This window comes from Rhinolophus hipposideros (genome assembly GCF_964194185.1).
Source record: "Rhinolophus hipposideros genome assembly, chromosome: 12".
Classification (NCBI taxonomy): domain Eukaryota; kingdom Metazoa; phylum Chordata; class Mammalia; order Chiroptera; family Rhinolophidae; genus Rhinolophus; species Rhinolophus hipposideros.
The window spans coordinates 32,810,946-32,834,749 of record NC_138058.1 but is presented as its reverse complement, the minus strand read 5'-3'; the positions used below and the strand labels follow the sequence as shown (position 1 = coordinate 32,834,749).

At 34.3% G+C, this 23,804-nt stretch overlaps 1 protein-coding gene across 19 annotated transcripts in view; it reads left to right on the top strand.

Moving 5' to 3' along the window:
* EHBP1 (EH domain binding protein 1) overlaps nucleotides 1-23,804 on the top strand; it is a 668,483-nt gene that overhangs the window by 606,887 nt on the left and 37,792 nt on the right. For 14 of the 19 annotated variants that reach the window (XM_081069113.1, XM_081069112.1, XM_081069122.1 and 11 more), the window contains 6 exons: nucleotides 2,072-2,219; nucleotides 9,894-10,001; nucleotides 13,890-14,014; nucleotides 16,381-16,519; nucleotides 16,758-16,864; nucleotides 19,534-19,657. In XM_081069113.1, coding sequence (XP_080925239.1) covers nucleotides 2,072-2,219; nucleotides 9,894-10,001; nucleotides 13,890-14,014; nucleotides 16,381-16,519; nucleotides 16,758-16,864; nucleotides 19,534-19,657 — 751 coding nt within the window. The remainder of the gene's footprint in view (nucleotides 1-2,071; nucleotides 2,220-9,893; nucleotides 10,002-13,889; nucleotides 14,015-16,380; nucleotides 16,520-16,757; nucleotides 16,865-19,533; nucleotides 19,658-23,804) is intronic. The other 5 variants (XM_081069119.1, XM_081069120.1, XM_081069118.1 and 2 more) reach the window with 2 other exon arrangements.

The window sequence follows — 23,804 nt, the reverse complement described above, 5'->3', positions numbered from 1 at the left end:
CTCCCTTCTTATAGTTCCTCTTCATGTTCTTAATTTTATTTTTAGTGCCATAGTTCTACTAGTTGCCCAAGTTTAAAACTTCTGAGTCACCTTTTTTCTTCTGTCCTCATCTAATTAGTTACCAAGAATTGGTACAGGTACAATTCTGTCTCTGATATATTTCTTGCACTTGTCTCTTTCCATTCCCACTGCCACCATCCTAGTTCTGGATCTCATTACAGCTTCCTAGGCTCTTATAATAATAGCTTCCCAACGAGCCTTTTTCCAGTCCCTTTATTTACTGTTGTCAGATTAATCTTTCTCAGATTCACTTCTGGTCGGTCATTCCCCTAGACCAAAATTTTATTTATGTATCTGTTTGTGTGTTTGTTTGCTTACACACACACACATCTCCAAACCTTTAGTTTGCCCTTGCTTTCTTTAGAATAAAAGTAAAGTGCTTTACCCTGTGGGGCAGGACCCTTGCCTACTCAGCTTTATTTTTCTTGCCTTGTCTTTCTGGCATTATTTTTGCCGTATGCTAGGAAAACTGGACTATGTACTTTCCCCCAATATATTTGCCTGCCTCAGTGTCTTTGAATTATTCCTACCTCCTAGTCTCTCCTGCACTGACCCACCTAACTACCGACCCCCATCTGTACCCGTTCCAAGGCCTGCTCATTCTGCAGGCCCGTGATGCCTTCTGATGCATCATGATGCAGTCAAAATTGTTTTATCTTTCTTCTGAACTCTTGCTTCATTTTGATCAGACCTCCTTATTGTGGCTGTTTTACCTTTTCCTCTATATTATAAGCTTTTGAAAGTATGAGTATAAATTTTCATGTTTGAAATTTCTGTATCAAGTACCAAGTTATGTATTAAGGACCAGAGATACAAAGATAAATCAGATACAGCTTCTGCCTTCAAGTAGCTCAGTTCTACTGAGAAGGAGGCAGTTATAAGGTAACTTGACAAGTATTATTTTAAAAAGCAATAGCACACACATGTGCATATGCGTACACACATGATGCTATCATAACATAGAAGAAGGAAAACGTTATTCCACCAGTGGGGAGGAAGGAAGAATAGTCAAGAGAAGTTCGGTGGATTTAAAGTGAATCTTGAAGAATGAGTAGGAGTTAAGTAAGACGAGAGAAGAACATTCTAGGAAGAGGAAATGACATATTCACATTCATGAAACTACATGATACAAGTAATTCTGTATGAATAGATGTGAGATTTAATAGAGGTTGGAAGAGGTTAAGGGAAAATAATGCTGCAAAGATATGTTGGGGCCAGATTACTTCAGGCTTTGTTTTGTTGTAATAATGCCTTATTTTACATACTTTCCAGTTTACAAAGCAATTTCACATTGATTATGTGTGATTCAAATAACCCTTTCTTAGTTGGCAAAAACTATTTTATTCTCTGTAGTTTTTGGTTGTTCTGAATATCAAAAAACACATTAGATTTTACTTTTCTCAATGTGCATCTGGAGGGAGAGGAAGTAGGAATGGGGATAGTACATCAGTTACCCAGTTCTGATTTTAAAACTGCCAATAACAATAATTTGTATAAGTAATGTACTATTCCCATTCCTACTCTAGCCCCCTAAAAATGCCGTTTCCTGTATTTGCTCAACATGGCATAGCACCATTACCTGTTATCAAAGATGTCTTTTAGTCAGTGCTCTATGCCTTTATTAGAAAATAGCAAGTTAAATTCTATTCTTAAAAAATAAGATATTCATTGAAATTCTGTTTTCAGTTATGACTTTTTTTTCTATAAGGCTGATTATTTTATAAATAATAGTTTCTGCTATTTTCTCAGTAATACATATTGCCAAACATTCTTTAGGGGTAGTTTGAATTTTTAACAGGCATTTTAATACAGTAATTTGTAAATGTTTTTTAAAAATCTGATTCTAGGATGTCTTTTAAAAATGGTGTGACATCCAACTGATACAGAGCATCCTATTTATAATGTGGGCCAAGCACCATGCTGTAAACCAGTTACTATCATGATGATCAGATTGAAAATGAAATTGCATTTCTGTCAATTACTGACTTGGCAACTGTTCAATATATCTTAGCAGCAAGATGAAGAGCGACGTCGGCAGCTGAGAGAGAGAGCTCGTCAGCTAATAGCAGAAGCTCGATCGGGAGTGAAGATGTCAGAACTTCCCAGCTATGGTGAAATGGCTGCAGAAAAGTTGAAAGAAAGGTCAAAGGCATCTGGAGGTGAGTTAAAGAATCTTGTATCATATTCTACAGACAACCCAGAAATCCGCAGTAGACCTTTTGGGACTTTTTATTCTTACTTCAAAATGTTGCATCAAATAAATAAAGTTTCCAACCTATTGATGTGTTGCAAAAAACCTAATGGAAGCATAGTAAATCAGAAGATAACTGTTGCTGTTTTCCAAATCAACTTTTTGGCTTAATTTTTGACAACTCAAGAAGTATTCTCTTAGAATATGATTTAGGAGAAAACTCATACAGACTTTGGTTTGTGATTCCCCACAATACCTCGTTAAATTGTATTGGGAATAAGATGCAATCAAATCCTCACTATCTACATCACAAGACTTGTTAGTGGTGAGTTTTGAAAAATCATGAAGGATTTTCACCTTGAACCAGATCTTCAGAAAGTAGCTTTAACAATGTCCTGGCATTATAGCCTGACATGTAAGAATTTTGAATAAGTCTCATATCTATTTCTTCTTAGTTTCCTTATCCTAAGAGGGTCTTCTTCAGTATTTGCAGAAATTAGTCTAAGCTTGATGTTGGAACAAGGATGATATATATGAAGATAACTTTAATTTTGCCTCCCAGTGCTCAATTTAGGCATCTTTAACTTAGAAATTTTTAGATTTTTATTTAAGAGGAGTATATTCAAGAGGCCTGTGAGTTTTATTTTGTTTTTTTAATTTCAAAGCTGTATAACCTATTTATCTACCAAAACATGCTAGGTACTTGTCCTGTGATAGTCTTAGAATGCTAAGATCACTGTGACGAGTAGACAAGTGAGGACTCGAATAAGACCTTAGCAAACTGACACAAAGCTAAGCTGTTCCTAGGTCAATAAGTTTCTTCAAAGTAAACTGAAACCTACTGCTGTTATTTCTAATTGTTTCCTTATATTGAAAGCTTACTGTTGTAGAGAATTCCAACTAATGCCTATAGCATATGACCTTCCCTCCCATAAATTGGAAAGCTGCTTTCCCAAACAGGTGTGTATCTGTTCCTTTGGTTTCTGAGTTAAATTATTATGGTTTCAGTTAAATCCTTCATCTTACCTTTTCAACTCCTCTATCGTTCAGAATTCTTATTGCAATTTCTACACTGTCTACTAAAGTTTTATAGTAGCATCAGTAACTACTCACAGCTACATTTATATAATGCTGTGATAATTTGCTTTCATTTATTATTAACAACAAGATGTTTCTTTGATGTTATAAAAACTCCAGATGTACTAAGTAAGTCTTAAAAATCTGTCTCCTTCTGTCTCAGAATAATAGGAAAAAAACTCATGTTTTTTAGACTGTCCTAAAGTTACTATTGCTACCTGCCTGTGGCATCATAGACCCGTAGGAGAATAGTCTTAATAGCATACAGAGACATCCAATGTCTCTTTTAATTTTTTTTTCCCAGTGATGAGCAAGTAACAATGGTAAATGAGTGTAAACTCTGGGAAGGCTTAGAATTAAATATTTTGATTGGTGATGTGGGATGAGTCAGCTATGTAATTGGTCTCATCTCTATAATCCAACCCCAGTTGAGGCTAAGCCACAACTACACTAAATAGAGAGATTTTGTCAAGTTTTACAACCCCCCAAAATGGGTATCTTCCCTACTTCATAACTAGGGAAAGTGAAGACCTGATTTTGAAATCATTCAACAGTCAACAAAGTAAATAAAGAGCAAGTAAGGATTTGCGGAATTAGCAAAGAAGTACAGACTAGAACAGGGAAAGCCAGGTGAAATGAAGATGGGACAGGGTTGAATAGGTGACTTATGAGAACCATCTGAGGAGTCTAGACTCTGTTCCCTGAGACCAAAGCAACCAGGGTCATTTATCTCATAGAACATACCATACCTTGGATGTTGGAAGAAGCCACATATCAGATGGTAGTTTCTAAATCAGAGCAACGATTTAACTACAAGTGGAGCAGGCCTAGACCCTGACCTCAGTGGTGGATATTGGCCTGTCTCCATAAAGGCATATGGATCAGACTAGGTCTGTTTTGGCCTTAAGGTCTAGCCGAAGCTATTGGGACTGGGAATTGGGGGAAGAGACCTTAAGGAAAGGGAGAGAGTAAAATCTCTGCCTGGAATTCATCCATTCAGACAGACGCATTTATCCATTGAGCAGTACCAGCCACAGTGCTAGAACAGGATTCGGAAAACATCTTGAAAAAGACCAGTGTACGTACTGTAAGTTTTGCAGGCCCTGTGGTCTGTCTCAACTACCTACTCAACTCTGCCCTTGTAACCTGAGAGCCGCCTTGAACAATGTGTAAGTTAATGGGTGAGCCTGTTATTTACCCCAAAAAGGTGGTGGACTGGAATTTGCCTTTATGCTATAGTTGGCTGACTTGCATGGCAAATTAAAAATTCACTTGGATTCGTAAGAATCTAATTCCTAAGTGAAAATGACACTGTGAGGTTGATAAGTCAAGGGAAAGAATTAGCAAATTAGTGTCCACTCTTTTTAGTGTCTAGTGGAAATCATCTGGTCTGAATGAGAAATAGTGTGAAAGGGGTAGAGAGAGATAAACAGGGGCCACCCTAGATGGAGGACTAGGCTAGGAAGACTTTGCAAGCAGTGGTCCAGAGTGACAAGAGGGGGTAGTCATGAGCTAGAAATAATACGGTAGAAGCACAGTCTGGGGAATGTGTTGAACGTGATCATTACTCAGACTCATTGCCCGAACCTCCTTGAAAAGCGTGCTTTTCCCAAATTAAGCAACAACTAGACTCAGTGAAGAAAGGAAACTTGAATAAGTTTGAGGTGAGGTGTCTTCAGCTTCATGGTGCCTACAGAAAATATATGCAAGGTATTTGAGGTCACGGATAGCCATATATTCAAGCAACCCACTTGCGTCCTGTTACAACCAGCAATGATCTAATAATACTTGTGAGATAACAGAATCGCACCTATCCAAGGAGCTACTGCTTAGCTTTTCCTTGTCCTCTTTTTGACATCATTTTAAGACTTAAAGAGAATCCAGTGATAGTGTAGTATACTACACATGTTTTTTCAATTTCTGCAGCACTTTGTAATTATACACCTATAACAGCCTTATTTTAAAATTCTCACTTTATGTAAAAAAACTTGTGGGTTCATTCTATTGTATTGCTCTTACTTGGTAAGATGCAGGTGTTTGGGGACAGAGTTTGGTATTTTCATTTTTAGTTCTGTGGTATTGTGGTCAGAGAAGATGGCCTGAATTTCTGCTTTGGGAATTAAGAAGTTTTTATTTTGGTTAAATAAATGTTAAATTTTTGTTAATGATCCATGGGTACTTGCAAGGTTTCTATCTTGTTTTAAGATGATGTTATGTCACATATTTATTATATATTATATATTATCTATGATATATATTTTGTATGTTTTACATATGTATGTATTTATTCTATAGCTTATCATGTTGGTTTGAGTTAGATTTAGGGTCATTCAACTTTTAAACTGACATTTTTGCTTCTCTTTGATGTAGATAAAGTAGTATTGTTTGATTTTGCATTTCAAATGAATAAAGAAAAAAATTTTTTTTTATTTTGTCCATGAGAATGTTTGTGTGCCTATGCTATCCTTATTTCAGTTTTGGCAGATAGACTTATCTAAATTTGTTGAACCAAAATCTTACAGGCCTTCAATAATTTTTATTTTCAGCTTCTATTAGTAATGCATTTGTATTGTGTTTTTCATCTTTTTTTATTTCTATAGAATAACTTTAGAAGTTAGGTATGCTATAGGGACCTTCAAAGAGAATTTTAAAATCATGATACAAATGGGAATTTTTTTTATGAATATGTTTTTAATGATAGCCTTAGTTTCTTATTTGTTTGTTGTTGTTTTTAAGTACAGATATTCTTTTTTTTACTGTCACCAAATATCCTTGTTTTTCATTCAATTTATTTATAAACAATAATTGTTATAAGACTGGCTTTATTGCTGTGCTATTATTAATCACGCCACTGGGATCCCCATTTTGCTTATACTGCTGTGCAGTGTCAACTGGGAGCCATTGTCTCGTTCTGGTGCATGTCCAATCTCCTTTCACTTTTTCATACATATATTGCACATGCCATACTTGCAAACCAGCTTCTATTGTGTAATGGATCTCTGTTTTCTGTCACTCTCACCTACTGGGTTTTCAGTGCTTAGCCATAAAGATACATATAGATACAGGTATTGATATAGATATAGATACATCTTAAAAACACATTCGTGCACTTTAATTCTACTAGAATGCATTTATACTATTTCCATTGGTGTTTAAAAATGTGTAACATTAACTGTTGGAAAGAATTCAAGGGTTCATCGTAAAATTGAAGTCAGTGAATAGAATGAAAATGGAAATCCGTTCTTGAGAAGACCTGAGCTTTATAGGAGATCAATTCTTACTCTTGCCTTCCCAAATAGTAATCCTTTTATCTAAGGTTAGCAATACATATATAAACATTGAGTTAACCACTCAGCATTACTGGTGTGTGGTAGTGTAAACAGAGATTTCATTTAGCTGGGAAATAAAATGAATGGCACCTGCTTAACATCACACAGGAACCCAGCATTGTATAAGTGCGTAATGAAAAGAGGTACAATTTGTACATATTTCCAGAACCTGAAAGTACACATATCCAACCACATTTCCAGACTTAACTATTTCTTTTCATAGGAATACTATCTTTCTAGTCACTCAGGCTGGAGAACTCATGTTGACATCTGCCTCACTCTTCCTCTCCTCTGTATCCCTCTTCCAACCACCTATTTACTATCCAGTTGATTTTCAAATCATGTTACTTCCCAGTTCTTTTATCCTAGGTTGGGCTCTCCATTCTGCTTCCCTGGGATTATAATAGTCTCCAACCTGTATTTCCTTCCTGCAGCCTTTCTGTACTCCTGTCCAACATGCATGAAGAGTGATGTCACGTGGATAATCAACCCATGTGCAATTTCTAGACCACTTTTTCTTTCAGATGAAAAAGCATATAGGAATATCATCCAGAGTGATAGAAAAGTATTATTGAAGCTACCCTAATTTATAAAATACATAAGCTTCACTGCTTACATTACTAATTATTTTTTACCTATTTCAAAACTAATTATAATAAGACACTTATTTTAGGAAACTGCTTATATAGACTAGTCTTTTCTTTTTCTTTTTCTTTTTTTTTTTTAATTTTATTGGGGAAGGGGAACAGGACTTTATTGGGGAACAGTGTGTACTTTCAGGACTTTTTTTTTCCCCCAAGTCAAGTTGTTATCCTTTCAGTCTTAGTTGTGGAGTTTCAATCTTAGTTGTGGAAGGCGCAGCTCAGCTCCAGGTCCAGTTGCCATTGCTAGTTGCAGGGGGTGCAGCCCACCATCCCTTGCAGGAGTCGAAACCGGCAACCTTGTGGTTGAGAGGACACTCTCCAACCAACTGAGCCATCTGGGAGCTCAGCGGCAGCTCAGCAGCAGCTCAGCTCAAGATGCCGTGTTCAATCTTAGTTGCAGGGGGCGCTGCCCACCATCCCTTGTGGGACTTGAGGAATCGAACCAGCAACCTTGTGGTTGAGAGCCCACCGGCCCATGTGGGAATCAAACCGGCAGCCTTCAGAGTTAGGAGCATGGAGCTCTAACCGCCTGAGCCACCGGGCTGGCCCTAGACTAGTGTTAAATAGCACAGTGCTGATCATATTTGAGCATCAGTGTCTCTTCATTCCTATCAAGTAAAACTGAAAGTTCCCATTCTGCCCCTCACGGCTCTGTGCAGTTTTACCTTTCAAGTCTTATCTCCATTATTTCCCGTTAAGTATGCTCAAACCAAATAGGACTTTACACCTACCCATTCCTGCTTTCAATGCCCTCCTTTCAATTGTACCTTTTCAAATCCTGTACTTTTCTTAAGACCCAATTTAAAGGTTAGTGCTTCCACAAAACAATTCTGCTACTGTTGGCAAAGCATAATCTGTTCATCTTTTGAATTTGCTCTGCACCTAACTTTTACTCCATAACACCTGTCCTACACAGTAGTATAGTCACTTGAATGTGTATCTTTAAGGTAGATTAAGCGTCTTATATAATTTGGTGTCTCCTCAACATCTAGCAGTGTATTGTAAATTCCAGATGCAGAATACAGTAGAAGTTTCTGGAATAAATGAATGAGTGTTGAATTTTATACTTTCACTCTAGATTAATTACGGTCAGTAATAATCAGTAAAGGCTGGTTGGCAGCAGCAAAGTACTGTGCTCTAAAATCTCTTGATAGGAAACTATCTCTAACACAGAATAATACAGGGAAGTGTTCTGAACAGTTATTTAGCATTCAGAAAATAATTCATTTACGTTTGCTACAAAATTATTTACAGAAGAATTTTTGAAGGTAATGAAGATGAAGATTCTGACGTTTATGAAAGTAGTCAAATAGTTGTGCTAAGCACAGCTGATTAGAAAGGATCTCTCACCTGGGATTGTACTTAAATATCGTAGCCAAGTATAATGCCTTAGTGCATTTAGCAATGTTTTTGCCCTGGGGGAGTTTCTCAATCTTTTAATCTTTCTTGTGTACTTCTAAATATCTTACATAGTACGTGGGAAATTTTCAATAAATGTAAACTATTATTGTGAATATTAATGCTCATAGTTCGTATTTACTTAGGAAGCCCAAAATCAAACACAAAGCTGTACAGGGAAAAGGACAAATATTGAGGACTAGGATAAAGCTATAGAATTTGGGAATTTCTCAATTGTTATACTTTATTAGTAGTAAAAAATAAATTGTAGAATAGTGTGGATATTCTTCAACTCCCAGGGCTAGACAGATATTTCTCCAAAAGGTATACTACTTGTCAATAGCAGAATTTAAAGCTAATCTCTAATATGCCAATCAAGTTGTTTCTATACCTTTTCAAATTTATAAATATCAAAATGACTTAACCAATTTTATCACTAGGATTTAGAAAGGAAACAATATATAATAGAAATCTGTAATGCTAAAAAAACACCTCAATTGTGACCTAAAACATTTTACTAAGTGTAAAAAAATATTGTAAGACTTCTTCATTCCCATGTATTTAATTTTGAATAACAGTTTTTTCCAGTTTTAAGTATTCCAAGATACACTGTTTTGTTTCTGAACTTTCTTTTACATAAAGGTACTGCCTGTTCTAGTCTCAGTCTTATGTCTTAATTTATCTATAACGCTTTTATGATGATATTGCATTAATAACACAAAAGCATTCAAGTCTGCAAACAAATGATTTAAATATAGCTACAAGTTTTTCAAGAATGATTTGTTTCTTTATACATTTATATCTAATAAAGGTTAAAAAGGTGAAATTTAGAAATATTATTTGATGACTTTGTTACCTAACCAACTTTATTTTTGTATGTTGTTAATTAGAGATTACTAATAGAGTACTTTTTAAAATATAGGAACTCAGCTCAGTGACAGCATGTGGGAAATTCTCAAAACTTTTGTATCGACTTTAATGTGATAATTCATCTTTGACATATGAATGTAAAATATAAATGTTAATCCAATAGTGAAGGAGTGACTTAAAACTGACTTTTTAAACTTGCTAATCTGTGACAAACTTGAATTTGAATAACTCATTAAAATATTGGTTATCTTCTTTAGTATTTTGGACAATGTAAAACAGAAATAATATACAGTATACTAACATTATTGCTACATGTTCCTACAGATGAAAATGATAATATTGATATAGATACTAACGAGGAGATTCCTGAAGGCTTTGTTGTAGGAGGTGGAGATGAACTTACTAACTTAGAAAATGACCTTGATACTCCTGGTAATTTCAAATTATAAATATTTTGTGTCCTGCTGCATGGCATACTTTATCATTACATTTTATTATTATCTCATCAGTGGTGGTAATAAGTTTTTTTGTAGTTTTATTACATCTTATGTCCTTACAAATCATTTAACTAAATCTACTTTCCATCATTATGTTACTATTTTGTTTCAGATTTAGTTAAAGTTAACAATGAAATTGGAATAGCAGCAAACTATAGTTTGTGTTCTCTTATTACTAAGACTCACCTTTTTTTATTATTAATATCAGTAGTACAAAACAACATACCGTGTTTCCCCGAAAAGAAGACCTAGCCGGACCATCAGCTCTAATGCGTCTTTTGGAGCAAAAATTAATAAGACCCGATCTTATTTTACTGTAATATAAGACCTGGTCTTATATAATGTAATATAATAATAATATATAATATAATACCAGGTCTTATATTAATTTTTGCTCCAAAAGATGCATTAGAGCTGATGGTCCGGCTAGGTCTTATTTTCGGGGAAACGGTAATAATTAGACATTTATACACCTCACATAAGTGATAACCCCAACAAATCTACTACCCATCTGACACCGTATGTAGCTATTACAGTACCATTGGCTATATTCCCTATGCTGTACTTCACATCTCATGACTATATGTATCTTTTACTTATAGTTGACATTCAGTATTATTCTATATTAGTTTCAGGTATACAACGTAGTGGTTAGACATTTATATAATTTATGAAGTGATTCCCCCTAATAAGTCTAGTACTCATCTACTGCTACACATAGGTTTTACTGTATTGACTGTATTCCCCCTATTGTATTTCACATCCCCATGACTATTTTGTAACTACCAATTTGTACTTCCTAATCCCTTCACCTTTCTCACCCATCCCCCAAACGCTCTCCCATCTAGCAACCATCAGTTTGTTCTCTATATCAATGAGTCTATTTCTGTTTTGTTTTATTCCGTTCTTTAGATGCCACATGTGAGATCACTTGATATTTGTCGTTGTCAGTCTGACTCTTTTCGCTTAGCATAATAAAGATTCACTTCTGTATTTCATGTTATATGAGACAATTTGTTAAGCATTCAATAATTGGTTCCCTTCCGAGCCTAAATATTTTGTTTTGGTGTTGTAGAGTACAGATATAGTACCATGGAATACTTCAAATGTAAATCTAAACCATGGATCAGATTTTTCTGACTTTGTTTAGAATTGATAGTCTTACTTGTAATATTATTTTGCAAATTAAATATTACTACTAAAAAATTATTTTATACACACTTAATAACTGATTACAATTAAGAAACTTTGAAAACTGCTTTTATAGACTGCTATTAATTTAATACCTTATATCAAATATTATACCAATAATCACATTGGTAATTGACCTTATAAGTTATTGTTTAAAATATAAAGATGATTATGGTTTAATAGATGAGTGTTTCATATGCATTTTATTAAGTCAGCAGCAGGTAGCAATACAAAGCTTTGTGTACCAGAGGGATTCCATAAATGCTTATTGAAGTCTTGTAGCAATAAAAAGTCTTTAGCTATCTCTCTAGATTAAAAGGTAGGGAACTGGAGTTCCTAATATTTACCTTTTCCTATAAAAAGCTAAAGACAGTGAGAGCAGGTATTCTTCCCAGCCCTGACATGCTCCTGAAATGCTAACCTGCTTTGTGTCTTCCCCTGTCTGAAATCCTGCTGTTATTTCTCCAAGAAACAATCAACCAGGGTCTTTCTAACTATAGGGAAGAACCAAGAAAACCCATGCCCTTTAGTCAGCAGCTCCTTTATGGTCTAGCATTAAATTATACTTTACTGGGTAGAGATCAGTATGTTTATAATTGTGTAAGTCCAGGAGAATGCTGATATCTAAGGAAAAAATTTTAAATGTTTAACCCAAAATTAGGACTGTCTTTCACTTCTTTCTCTTAATACTGTAGAACTTGGGTAAGTTTGGTTTTTCTTTTGGAAAAGATTTTTGTTGTTGCTTACCCACCCTTTCACCACAGCCACCACCAATGGCTTTACCAGAAACCAGTAACATTCCCTTTACTGCTGAGGGTATCCATAAATACAGAATGGAAGCCTCAATATTCAACTTATGGAAGTATAAAATCAATGACAGTAGTGATGCATGTTTCCTGATTTTACAATGAAGACAGGAAAAAGTAGCCATTTCTTAGGCAATGTGAGGGGAATTTTCTAGTTTTAATAATAGGAATTTCGTGGGATACTTTAAAGGTTGATTAATATTAGGCCTAACAGGCTTGACTCTTGTCCTTTTTAAAAACTCTCTTCCTACGTTATGTATGCCAAAAAAAAAACACATCTCAGTCTTTCTGTTTTTGGAATTAGCTAATATATTGTTTACAGCTCGTAAGAATGCCAGTAAGTATTGGCATGTGCATAGAACAGACTCTCCAATTCAGGCTATGGTTTATTTCATGGCAATAAGAAATAGGAATACAAACTGGAATCTGGAAGAACATAACATAAATTATGACTTTTATCCTTGCTTTATTTCCCCCAAAATTCTTTTTTTAATATATATATAAAAGTCATAATGTTTTAATAATAAATTTATAATCTTTATCTTGATTTGACCACAGTTCATCAGATATTGTTTAAAAAAGAAGCCTGACAATGTAAACTGACCAATTTGCATAAAAGTAATGATAATAGCATTTATTAAGAGTCTTATAATTAGAAAACTTATTAATCTTTATGAAAAATACCATTCACCAAATGGTTGGCATATCTTTTACAACCATTTTATTAAAGAGTTGCTTTGAGTGAATTTGTTTAAGTAGAATTATTTGTTTCCATTTGTTTCTGAACTATTTTATTATTGAAGATGAACGTCCTTGCTGAAAATAATTTGAAGTTGTTTATTTTAAAATTTATTTTAAATTTCTATCCATATTTAATACATTTCAAAATCAGTAATCTTTATAGCTGTATTTGTACCCTCTAATTAGAAAGTATTTGTAAACATATATCCTGTTTCAATGCTAGGTATATATGTACACAGATAAACATTGGATTCTAATTGTATACATGACTGTCTGAGATCATATTAAGAACTTATTTTAATATGGTGTTATATGTGTAAATTTAATATACTAGAAGAATTGAAAATGTAACATACAATTTAGAATCAAATTTATCACCTCTTTTAAATATCTACTTTGTAATAGCTTGTTTTATTATGTGTAACCTATACAGTTACCATAAATACGTCAAATACATTCTTAGGTTTTCAGGTAAGCATAGCTACTATTAACTGTGGTATAACTGAATGGTCTTTAGGTATATTGACAGAATACTTTAAAGGGACTCATTTAGGAGGGAAATAAACGTGTGTGTGTGTGTGTGTGTGTGTGTGTATTTATATATATATACAAAGAATATATGCTAAGAGACTAAATCTTAATTGTTCCCACCACAACAAAGAAATGATAATTATGTGGCATGATAGAGATATTAACTAATGCTGTGGTGGTAATCATATTGCAATATATAAATGTATCAAATCAACACATTGTACACCTAAAATTTACACAATATTATATATCAACTATATCTCAATAACAAAGAATATGGTGAACATACTTAAAGACTACTCAGTTATACTACAGTTATTTAGTATGTAGTCATATATGTATGAGTATGTATGTATATATATATTTATATTTTATATATATATATATAGAGAGAGAGAGAGAGAGAGCGCGCGCTGTCGGGTTTGATATGCTATTTTACAACCTTAATGTCCTTTTTTTAATATAGTGATATTTTTATGATGTCCCCTAAATTGATATCCTATACACATAAATGCATCTCACTCGGTTATTCATAGTATTTGCATATTTAACAGAACAAAACACTAAGTTGGTGGACTTGAAGCTGAAGAAGCTCCTAGAAGTACAGCCACAGGTGGCGAATTCACTCTTCAGTGCTTCTCAGAAAGCTATAACTGAGAGCTCAGAGCAAGACATTAAGGTAAATCTTGTTTAAAATATTTGACTTGGTATCTGTATATTCTAGTTGACACTGGCACTTTATAACCCTAAAATCAATTTCTTAAATTCTTCACATTAAGATTAAGATATAAAACTTTCTTATTAAATAGCCAATAAATTAATAAATATTCATATAGTAATCAGTATTCATCTACTTTTTTCAGAGAAGCTACTACTTTAAGTTGATATGGTGGTAAAAGTAGAAACTATTCTTCTATATGTATTTATTTTTTTCTAAGAAGAATATTGCTAAGAGAATTCTAGCAGTTTTCTATTATCCTCAACCTTTGACCTGTTAGATGAACTAAAATTAATGTTAATTAATACCTGTATATGGTATGTGATAGAATATAAATTTTAAAGAACTTGCATGTGTTTTGTGCTAATACGAATCTTACCTTTTGTATGATTTTAGACAAAATGCCACATTATTATTATTAGTATTATTATTATTTAGACTATATATTACCCCCATTCATGCTGTCCCCCCTTTTCCTCTCATTGTATCATAAATATTTTTGTAGCTTTAGGGTACTTCTAGTCCTGTATAACTTTTCACCCACCTGCGGACTATGGGGACCGCCCTGCTGACTGAAAGGATTTCCTTCCCCTGACACAGAGATGCTTTGAAGTCCCAAAACAATGACTTTCATTGCTTTTCCCTTATACTGTCGGTTTCTATAAATTGGTGATGAAAGTGTGTGGCAGCACCAGAGGACTTTTGGTCTCTATCTTTGAATAAAAGGAAGCCTGGATCAGGTCTGATTTTTTGCGTTCAATTTAGCTTTCTGCAGTGGATTTAATGCAGAATGAAGCTGGCCTAAGAATAATACAATGGATTGAAAAGGCTAACTGAATTAGTGGGTTTAGAGGAATACATTTGTAAAGTGGCAGAAGTCCCTAGTCATAAAAAGGTTTCTTAAGATGGGATTTGCTAGCTAATCGCACTGATATTTTAGCATGTTGCCAGGCCTCAAAAAATTTAGCTGTGTTTGTTTATTTTGGTAAAGACTTGAATTTTGGACTATTGGGCAGTTATTATGAGAACAGAATACACATTTTTCTAAACAAACAAATAAAAGCCAAAATTGTTTCTATTCTAGCTACATAGCTAGCATATTATAAGCATGACACTAATAATAAAGATATAACTTTAAAAAAATAAAATAGAGGTATTTTCATTCTTAAAGTTTAATAATTTAAATAGATGAAATTGGTTTCGCTTTCCCAAAAGATCTTGCATAGTAATTTTTAAAGTTATTCCAACAAAAGGTGTGCTTTAAACAGCTTGTCTTTGTATGGATCTTTTTGGTTAAGATTTTTTAAATGGTGCTTATAAAGAACATATAGAGTCCATCTGTTCTCTTGAAGCTTTCGGCATTGATTTGGGGTTTTATGTTTTTTAATAAAATGCAGTTTACACGTTTATAAATGAAGCATTCTGTGTTTGTGGAAAAGGATAAACTGTTACCTTCCCTCGAGGATTCTGTATCCCAGGCCTCCTTGAGGCTAGAGAATAGGCCATTGGAGGACTCCCTCATTACCGATTGTCTCAATGCAGAGGAAGGGCAAAGTCTTGGTAGCTTTTGATAACCAGTTTCAGCATTCAGCAGGCTTAGCTATTAGTCATGCATCTTAGCCTTTCCCTATTTACTTTCAAAACACTTAATAAAAATAATAAAAGATTAGGTATAAAATGAAATATTTGTTTGGTACACAGCACCTCGATATCTGCAGCTTCCACACACTGCAGTGGTTCAGTCTTCTGGGATATTTCTTGTTGATAGAACCATTTGAATTTGTTACCAGTATTAACATAGGAAGCTCTGGAAAAGATAATTGTAGTTTCTTTAGCTGTAAAGGGCTTACTTACAAATCTGGCTTTGGAAAGTTATAGCTGATGAAATGCAGTTCAGTGGGGTAGTATTATAATCCTGCCTTTTAGCCTTCATCCAGTATTAGTGGTTTATCTCTGGGCATAAAATTAGAAACTAGTTCTTCTTGTCATACATGTATGTGGGGCTGGGCAGAATAGTGGGGGGAATAGACAGAACAACATGGCTTTTAAGTGATACATATCATCAGGAGAAGACACAAGGGTTCACAGTGTCTGATGAATCAAAGTTATCAAGAGTGATCCTCCCCTTAAACCATGTCTCCCAAAGTTTTTAGTTATAGGTAACAAACAGAACTTGCAGTTGAGCTATTTAGAGCTCTTTAAAATCCTTTTTCTTTCAAAAAGTTTCTAAATTGGCATTATCTTAAATCAGTAAAAATTGTTTTACTAATGTGCAGGTTCATGTTTATAAGATCAGGACTCTTTTGCCATGTTTGTTTTACTTTTAGAGTGGCACTGAAGATCTCCGGACTGAGCGATTACAAAAAGCAACAGAACGATTTCGAAATCCTGTTGTATTCAGCAAGGATTCTACAGTCAGAAAAACTCAACTTCAGTCCTTCAGTCAGTATGTTGAGAATAGACCAGGTAGGTACACTTTTTAAAATGTTTTTCCATCTTAGATTTAACACCATACACACACACACACACAAAAACACACACACACACACACACACACACATATACACTATACACACATATATATGTATGTATATATATGTATATATACACATATATATGCTGATAATGTAAATTCACATTTCAATACACAGATATCAAGCTTTATAATAATTTTACATGTCTTTCCGTTTTTTTTTTTCTTAAGAGATGAAAAGGCAGAGATCAATACAGGAAGATACAAAGAAAGGAAATGAGGAGAAGGCAGCGATAACTGAAACTCAGAGGAAGCCATCAGAAGATGAAGTGCTTAATGTATATTAATTTTTTGTGTGGTTTCATGATTGCTGATAATTCCAAACTGTATGTGGAAATAGTGCCTTTATTTGTTAAAATGAGATGTTAGGTTTTTTTAAGATGTCAATCTCCAGTGCATTCAAAGCAGAGTGAGAGGGGTGCACTGTTGAATTAGTCTGCAGTGTGGTGATAATTGTCAGATAAAAAAAAATGAATTTTTCAGAGTTCCACAGCCCCAGCTTCCTTGAGACATTTCCATCAGGGCACTTCCCATAAAGAGATTCCAGTATTGATCTACCAGGAGGATTTTAATTATTACAATAGCAGATACCGCAGAGCTGCAGTTAGAGGGAAAAGTCACATGAGACCTGCTAGAATTTCTCAGCCAACCCATTTTGTTGGCTTGGGTTAATGGGTGTTCAACCTTTCCATTATCCAGATCAGCCGTGAATTACTAGCTGAATGATGTTTGCATTAATATAATATATATGGTAATTTCTTCACTTAATTAACGGGGAGGTTCAGCTCAGTAGGGGTATGGGCTGATCATGTGTAAAATTGATTTGTGAGGGAAATATTTGATAGACCGCAGGGAGAAAGCTGCTTTTGATGGACAGCTGCGGGACAGAAGGAGGAAGAACAAGTTTTAACTTGAATTTTTGTCTGGAAGCATAGCTCTCTTTAATGGTGCTACTTTTTTTATTATCTACGGTTTGTGTAAATATTTTCATTGTTGTTACTGTTAAAATAGTCTGTTGGATTTTAAAATCCTTGTAAGTGCACCCAGAGTTACAAACTACATTTTAAGGCCCTAAAAACTTCTCATTTTCAAGTTGTTGTACTAAAGACCTCCAGGTCTTAGTGCACAGAATAGTGGATTATGTGGCATGATTTTTAAGGTGCCGAATACGTGAGTATGCTATATACACATATTAAAGAAATCTGATTATAAACTTTGTTACTATTTTTAACTGAATCAGTCAGTAAAAGCAATGAAGTTTTATGTGTTGCTTATCACTTCTGCTTTCTTATATCTTTGTTACATGTATTGTATTATCTTCGAAAACCAGTATGTTCGTTTTGTCCCTCTGGATGGGACTGCGAACAGAAAAGTACTTTTTGAAATTGCTCTGCTCTCTGGCAGATAGGTACAAAAAGCATTCACCAGATTATTCCAGATTTTAAAGTTACCATTAGCATTTCTTCTGTTGTTATAATTTTTCTGTTATATATCATATTGAGATGGGAGAATATCTATATTGTATGAATCTTTAAAAATGCAGGGACTTATTTGATCAAACTATCCTGAGAAATGATCAGTTTTATAATTTCTTAAAATATTTCAACTTTAAGTTTGTCAGCTAACATAATCAATTTAACACTAAGCTGGTGTAAATTTAGTTAATGTGTGAATACAAATTATTTACTAATTCCCAAGATATATGTTACACGTATGAGTAGTCTTGTTTATTGAGCATGGGAACTCCAAAATATGCTCATAAATAACATACTTCTTGATTTTGTTTCGTGTTTAATGAGTACCAAAAGATAATTCCTCGTGGCTTCTTAGAGAGTAATATGCTTCTAGGTTGGGAAGGGATTTATTTGACAGAAGAAGATTGTTCACATGTATTTATCTGAATAAATAATGTTTTAAGTGCTGATGGTAGTAATGGTGGTGGTGACAGTAATCACGTAAGCAGTTCTTCAGTATTTCTCAGCTATTTAGGAAAGAGAGCCCTAGAAATGTCACCAGGTAAACAGGTATTGCAGTGGGAGCTATAATTAATCCATTTGTAACCATACCATAGATAATAATCCTGCCCCCTAACAATTTAAATTTGTAATATGAAAATAAGAATTAAGGCTATAGTGATACTTTATAACAGAACTGCTACTTCAAATAAAACTTCTAAAGATAATTTTCTTAAAACATGGATGATGGTAAAAAGTAAAATTTCGACTTGAAATCCAAATTTAATTAAATAGAAGATTAACCAAATCAGCATACTCGTTGCATTAGGTCTTATATAACAAGGTTTGAAACCACCTGTCAAGTTAGAATTCACAGCTACAATAATTAGTAATACATCAACAGAATGACCGGTAAAGTACAGGAGCCAGCTGGAGGGAAAATGAAATATTAGAAACTTCTCTCTTACCATTTTTTAAAAGCATTTTAAATAGTATAGTCACTATGAAAACAGGAAACATATCTTTAATTTTGTAAATTTTTTTTGAGAGAACAAGTCTGATTTTTTAGGATACTTTAAGAATCAATTCCTTAGTAAACTTCCATTTTTGTATATTACACTTCTAAATTAAAGGTGTCATTGGTGTTTGTTTTGACAATCACCAAGGGGAAAATTGTCTTCTGTCCTTGTCTATCCTTAAATAATAAGGAGATTTTTTTCCTAACTTAGTGTTAACTTTTTAAATCTGGCAAATCTGGTTGTTAAATTATAAATATAATACTAAACGGTTGAGATTTTCTCTATTTACAAAAGTTTTACTATACATAATACATATGAAAATTCTTTGAATCACAGGGAGTTGCGTTTTGGTACTAAGGGTGATACTAAGGGTGCATTTGGTTCTCTAGGTAAGTGCTTTACTAAGTGTTTGTAGAAAGGAAAAATGCAACTTACAAGTGATTTTTTTTCCTTCCTGTTTGTTCTCGTTAACAGAAAGGGTTCAAAGACACCAGTCAGTATGTTGTAGGAGAATTGGCAGCACTAGAGAATGAGCAAAAGCAAATTGACACCCGTGCCGCGCTGGTGGAGAAGCGCCTTCGCTATCTCATGGACACAGGTACGGTGCCCAATTACACTGTAAACAGTTTTGGCAAATTGAGCGTTCACAAACTCTTATAGAGTTTTGGAAGTGTGAATCTTTGAAGCCTGAATGTTCAGCAGAACTGCCTTGAAAATAAAAAGGCTGCGATTTGCAGCCACCTCTCTGGGCCCTGGTGATAAGAGTGCCTTCATGGGAAGTGATAACTCGCCCTGATATCGTGTGAGCCAGCACTATTGAACAGTGTGCTCATCCATGCAGAGTTGGAATACACATCTGTGCCTCATTGATATGCCACTGCTTAAAAAAAAAGTAAGATCTTCACTGTTCTACTGATTCATTGGGAAAAAAAAGATTTGGCCAGCTAAAGCCATGTACTGCATGAAACAGAGCACTATGCATAGGGGACGGCTCCATGGGCTAGATCACTGAAATTTGAGAATGCTATCTGGTTACTGATGCTCCACAATTTTTTTTTTCCAAGAGAACACGTTTTTAAAAGTCTATAATACTTTGTGTCACAGTTGCGTTTGAAAGGATTAAGGTATATAGGAAGGTTTGTAAAAATGGGTTGGAGCAGCAAGTTAGCTTCTAACCAGAGGGTAGATTGGCATTTCATGCTGATTGCCAGTAGTGATTGAATAGATCTAAGTGCACAATAAGTTATTGAAAATAAACAGTATGTGTGTTTACGCACGCACACACGCACGTATTTCTTTAAAATGCTGCTTCTACAAAGAGGTGAAAATGAGAAATAAATTCAAATCATACCAAATTAAATTATATTTTTAAAAAATTTCAAGATATGAAAGAGTAGAAAAATCCATTTCTTTAATCAAATTGATTGCCTAAATTTTATGTCAGTGTTAAAGTAGATTAAGTAATAAATTGGATTAGAAATTAGTAGTAATAGATTAGGATTAGGAAGTGTTCCTGAAATTTTTCCATTTGCCAAAAATATATTTTAAAGAACTCAAAAAATATATATATATATATGTCAAATATATATATATATGTCATATATATATGACATTTAAAAATGCCTATACTAGTGAAATCAACATATTGGAACAGGAAGAGACCTTTGGCTTTACCTGGCCCATTGGGTTTCAAACTGTGTTCTATGCGGCCCTCTGTGTTCAGAGGCAACTCAGGGTGGCCAAGACAATGAGGAAGCAGAGAGCAAACAGGTGTCTGGATTTCTTACCTTACTTCAAACAGAATAGCTCTGAGTTATTTATTTGAAATGGCACGCTTCTTGGAAGAGTTCATTTAAAGAAAAGTTTCTACTGCTTAAAATTTAAAACCAAAAAAAACTCTTTATTTTTATTTTTTGAAAACTATTACCTAAACCTCTCATTGTACAGAGGAGTCAGGGGCACAGGAAAAGCTCAGTGTCACATAGATCAGTAAGGCCAACTTTAGATTAGATTTCAAGTTACCAGAATCCTCTTATACAGGAACCTTCCTGCTCCACCAGATTCTTAAAACGCTTTATCATTGCCCTAACAAGTTACATGTATGCTCAGTCTTATTATACACACACATTTGTTTGGATTCAACAGCTGTCCTATAAACCAATATTTTGTTTCACATTTGCATTTTTCCTTTGGTTTCTAGGGGATTTTGAAAATGTTAGCTATGTTAACTATATAAAAATGTAAATACTAGGTAGTGTAATTTCTACAATACATTTTTAAATTACTGCGTTTAAATATTTTAAGGAGACCAATTTTTTTAACAGATTATTTCAAGTGGACCACCTTTTGCTCTTTGTGTTTGATAAAGTAGATGTTGCTATACAAGAAGCATTGTGCCACTAGAGAAAAGCAAGAAATCCTGTTTCCTTCTCTTCATTCACACTTGAATCCTGATTTATTGAGGGTTCTAACCAAAATAGACTGAAGTTTGGTTTTTTTTCCCATCCCACATATTACCAGTGAAGCTTTGAAGGGGCCCCCTTCTTAACAACAAATCACTTGTAATCTGAAAGGCAGTCATGGAGTACAAATTGATTCTGGAGTCCCTTCAGGGCTTTCTTTTCCTTTCTGCACAGGACAGATTCTGATCTAGACTGGGTTTGCTACTGCAGATTCACACTAAAACTGACTTGGTTCCCCAACTTGATAAGCTCCAAGAATCACCCTGAACTGTACTGAATCTCCTCCAGCCCAAATAATGGTTTCCTTAATATGTGCCTAAGCCTGGTTAGCATCTGAAGTAAGATATAAGATGTTAGAAAGGGAAAGCATATATTCATCCTCTTCTTTTGGGGGGTTCCAATAGTTCTAACTTTTCCTTTACTATAGTAGTTAGTACCTTTCCTCTGGTATTTAGAGTTTTCTATGCACTTTCTGAACCTCAGCCTTAGAATTAAATAGAGCAGATAGCATCAATATTCTTTACATGACCAAACTGAGGTTTGGGTAGGGGAAATGACTCATTTAAGGTGGCCTAATTAGTAATGGCTAAATTAGGGCTTGAACCTGAGTTTTTAGGGTTTTCCAACTCTTGAGTCAGTCCTCTTTCCCACCATATCTTCTTTACAGAACAAATATACTTTATCTCTATTGCAGTTTTCATACTCTTGTAAATGTTGACTATATACAACTTTTTATGGATTTGAAATTCACATATCATAAAATAGCCATTTAAAAATATACAATTCAGTAGCAAGGAGTATATTCATAGTGTTGTACAATCACCACCACTATTTCCAGTGTTTTTCATCACCCTAAACTTTCTGTTTCTATGACTCTGTACTCATAAGTGGAATCTAACAATAGTTGTCCTTTTGTGTCTGGCTTCTTTCACTTAAGATGTTTTCAAGGTTCATCCATGCAGTAATATGTACAGCTACTTCATTCCTTTTTTATGGTTGAATAATATTCCATTGTATGTGTCTACCACATTTTGTTTATTCGTTCATCTGATGAGGGACATTGGGTTGTTTTCATCTGGCTACTGTGAATATGTGTGTATAAACATCTCTTTGAATCCGTGTTTTCAGTTCTTTGGGGTATATACCTAGAGTTGGAATTGCTGGGTCATAAATTCTCTATTTAACTTTTTGAGGAAATATACTCAATTTTAAATGGGTTGTGAAGTTTATTTAGAAGTTTATTTTGTGAATTGAGAATACATTTTCCAAAAGAAGCATTGTTATAAGCATCCACCTCCCTGACAAATATACAAAAACCTATTCATTTAAAATGTAACTAAAAATAATACGAATAGTTGTCCTAGACTTGAGTTGTTGTTTCCCAGAGCTTCCAGCTCTGGGTTTTAAGCACCAGTCCCTTTGACATTGAAGCTCTGGCATCCTACAGAGAAGATGGGTAGAGCTTGGATGGTGGCCTAGACTGCTAGGCACTTCCCCTGGTATGTTGGAGAAGGCTCTAGCAAGAAATGGGCAAAGGAATATGAGAGCCACAGTGGCTCCTGCAACAAGATGGGGGGAAGTGCCAGAGATGAAAATGGCGGTGGAGAAAAAAGGGCTCAAGAGATCCTAACATCCATTTGGGGAAGGGTATCGGTGACAGAGACAGAACAGTGGTGGGGATTTATATTTCCAAAATTGACTGAATTTTAAAACAGTGATAGTATGAATACTAAATAACAATACTGTATGAGTGTGTGTGTGTGTGTGTGTGTGTGTGTGTGTGTGTCTGCCATTCCACGTTGGGGTCTGTAAAATCCTTATGCAAATACTAGATAATTTTTTCCATCAGCTCTTAATGTTTTTTTAAGGGGGTAGTATTTTTTTGTTTATTTGTTTGGTAATTTTTGCAGAGAACAAATTTTTACATTTCTAGCACCTAAACTTTGTAATGGTTACTTCTTTGGGAACAGTAAAACTTATTAGTTAGGAACATGTATGTGTTCTAAGCTAACATTTTTTACGTAAGTATGGCTAATGGATCTGTACCAGCAATGTTGTAATCCTTGAAAAAATGGAATTTAGAGCAGAAATATTGGTGGGCCCTTTTACTAAAGTGCTGCAAATAGGGTTCCTGCAATGAATGGTGTTCATTTTCCATTGCCAATCTGTTTTCATTTGATGTTTCTGTAGTAAACTTTTTTACTATAGAACTGTAGTGTTTTAAACTAATGATTTATGCGGGGTTTTTTTTAAGTGACAATATTTTATTTACATTTTGAGTGT